General features: G+C 38.8%; 1 protein-coding gene across 1 annotated transcript; it reads left to right on the top strand.

Moving 5' to 3' along the window:
• Positions 1-610: 610 nt before the first annotated feature.
• On the top strand, positions 611-1673 carry LOC107854465 (receptor kinase-like protein Xa21; the record flags this gene model as incomplete). Its single annotated transcript, XM_047403060.1, has 1 exon — positions 611-1673. A coding segment is annotated over exon 1 (1063 nt), but the record flags the coding sequence as incomplete, so codon positions are not given.
• Positions 1674-2022: the final 349 nt, after the last annotated feature.

Raw genomic sequence — 2022 nt, forward strand, 5'->3', positions numbered from 1 at the left:
GCCAACAACAAACTCACTGGCTTGATTCCCAATTCTCTTGGATATTTCACTCAACTACAGTTATTAAATTTTGGGGGAAACAATTTAACCAGTGACTCATCATTAAGCTTCCTGACTTCCTTAACCAATTGCAGAAATTTAACATTTCTTGATATATCTTTCAACCCTCTAAACGGCATGCTTCCTGCCTCCATGGCGAACCTTTCCACATCTCTTAGAACATTTGTTGCCGACAGTTGTAAAATCCAAGGGTGAATTCCTAATGAGGTTGGGAACTTAAGCAACTTATTATTCCTTTATCTTTCCGGAAACAACATTGTTAGATTGATTCCCACGTCAATTGGAAACATGAGAAAGCTTCAATGCTTTGACTTGACTAACAACAAATTAACAGGATTTATTGGAGATCATATATGTAATATGCAGCATTTGGGTGAAATTTACTTGGGTCAAAATCTACTTTCAGGATAATACATCTCGGTTCTAACAGATTGAGTTCCAATATGCCACCAAGCTTAGGGAACCTTCACGATCTAGTGGTTCTTGACTTATCGTCAAACAACATGGTAGGTTCTTTACCTCCAGAAATTGGAAATCGGCTGTAACAAAGATGGATCTATCGATGAATAAATTGTCAAATAGAATTCCAAGAGAAATTGGAGGAATGCAAAATCTTGCACACCTTTCATTGAGACAAAACAAGTTGCAAGGATCTATACCTGACTCAATGAGCAGCATGGTAGGTTTGGAAAGCCTATACCTTTCTCACAATAATATTTCTAGAATCATTCCTAAGCCATTGGAGAAACTTCACAACTTGAAGTATTTCAATGTTTCTGTCAACAAATTGTATGGTGAAATACCCTCGCAGGGTCCTTTCAAGAACCTCTCGAGTCAGGTTTTCATCCACAATGAAGCATTGCATGGTTCTTCAAGATTTAGTGTCCCTCCATGCCCCACATCATCAAAGCACAGATCAAATAGGAAAATATTGCTAGTTCTTTTTCTTTTGCTCGCAATTGCAGTTATATTTGTTCCTACGACCTTTGTGCTCCTATGGATAAGGCATAGAACAGGTAAGAGAGCGCCTGCACAAGCTGAGTCATTGTCTACCATAAGAACAGAAAGAATTTCATACAATGAATTGCTCCAAGCCACTGATGGGCTTAGCAAGAGTAATCTGATTGGTTTTGGAAGTTTTGGCTCTGTGTACAAAGGCATTCTCAGCAACGGAACCGCCATTGCAGTTAAAGTGTTCAATCTACAAGTGGATGTGGCATTCAAGAGTATTGATACGGAATGTGAAGTTTTCCGTAGTCTTCTTCATAGGAATCTCGTAGAAGTCATTACTAGTTGTTCCAACCTTGATTTTAAGGCATTAGTTCTCGAGTATATGCCTAATGGAAGTCTTAAGAAGTATTTGTATTCGCACAACTACTTCCTAGATATCAGGCAGAGTCTAAGCATAATGCTAGATGTAGCATGTGTGTTTGAATATCTTCACCATGGATGCACGTCGCCTGTAATCCATTGTTATCTGAAGCTGAGTAATATCTTGCTAGCCGAGGATATGGTTGCCCACTTAAGCGACTTTGGCTTTTCAAAACTGCTTGGTGAAGATGAGAGTGATTTATACACTAAAACCTTAGCAACATTTGGGTATATTGCACTAGGTACGTGTCACGAACCAAACCGGGGCCCTGGCCGTGACGAGCATCTCGAACTATGAAGGCCCGAAACACCCCTGTTTATCTGGTAATCATGCACATAATTCATATGATAAAATAAATGCGGAAGATACACAATATTACAGAAACATGGTCATAAGTCTAATAAAATCAATAATGGGAAATAAAGTCCCATAACATCTATCAACATCTGAAATCCGTCTGTGAAATCTCTACTACATGACTAATAGCAACAGTCTGAAATCTGGGACAAGACCTCAGTAGACCAAAACATTACTAGAGATAAATATCTGAAAGTAAACAGGCCTTCTGGAATATAGAAGGCTCACCACTA

This window comes from Capsicum annuum, unplaced genomic scaffold (assembly GCF_002878395.1).
Source record: "Capsicum annuum cultivar UCD-10X-F1 unplaced genomic scaffold, UCD10Xv1.1 ctg33152, whole genome shotgun sequence".
NCBI lineage: Eukaryota > Viridiplantae > Streptophyta > Magnoliopsida > Solanales > Solanaceae > Capsicum > Capsicum annuum.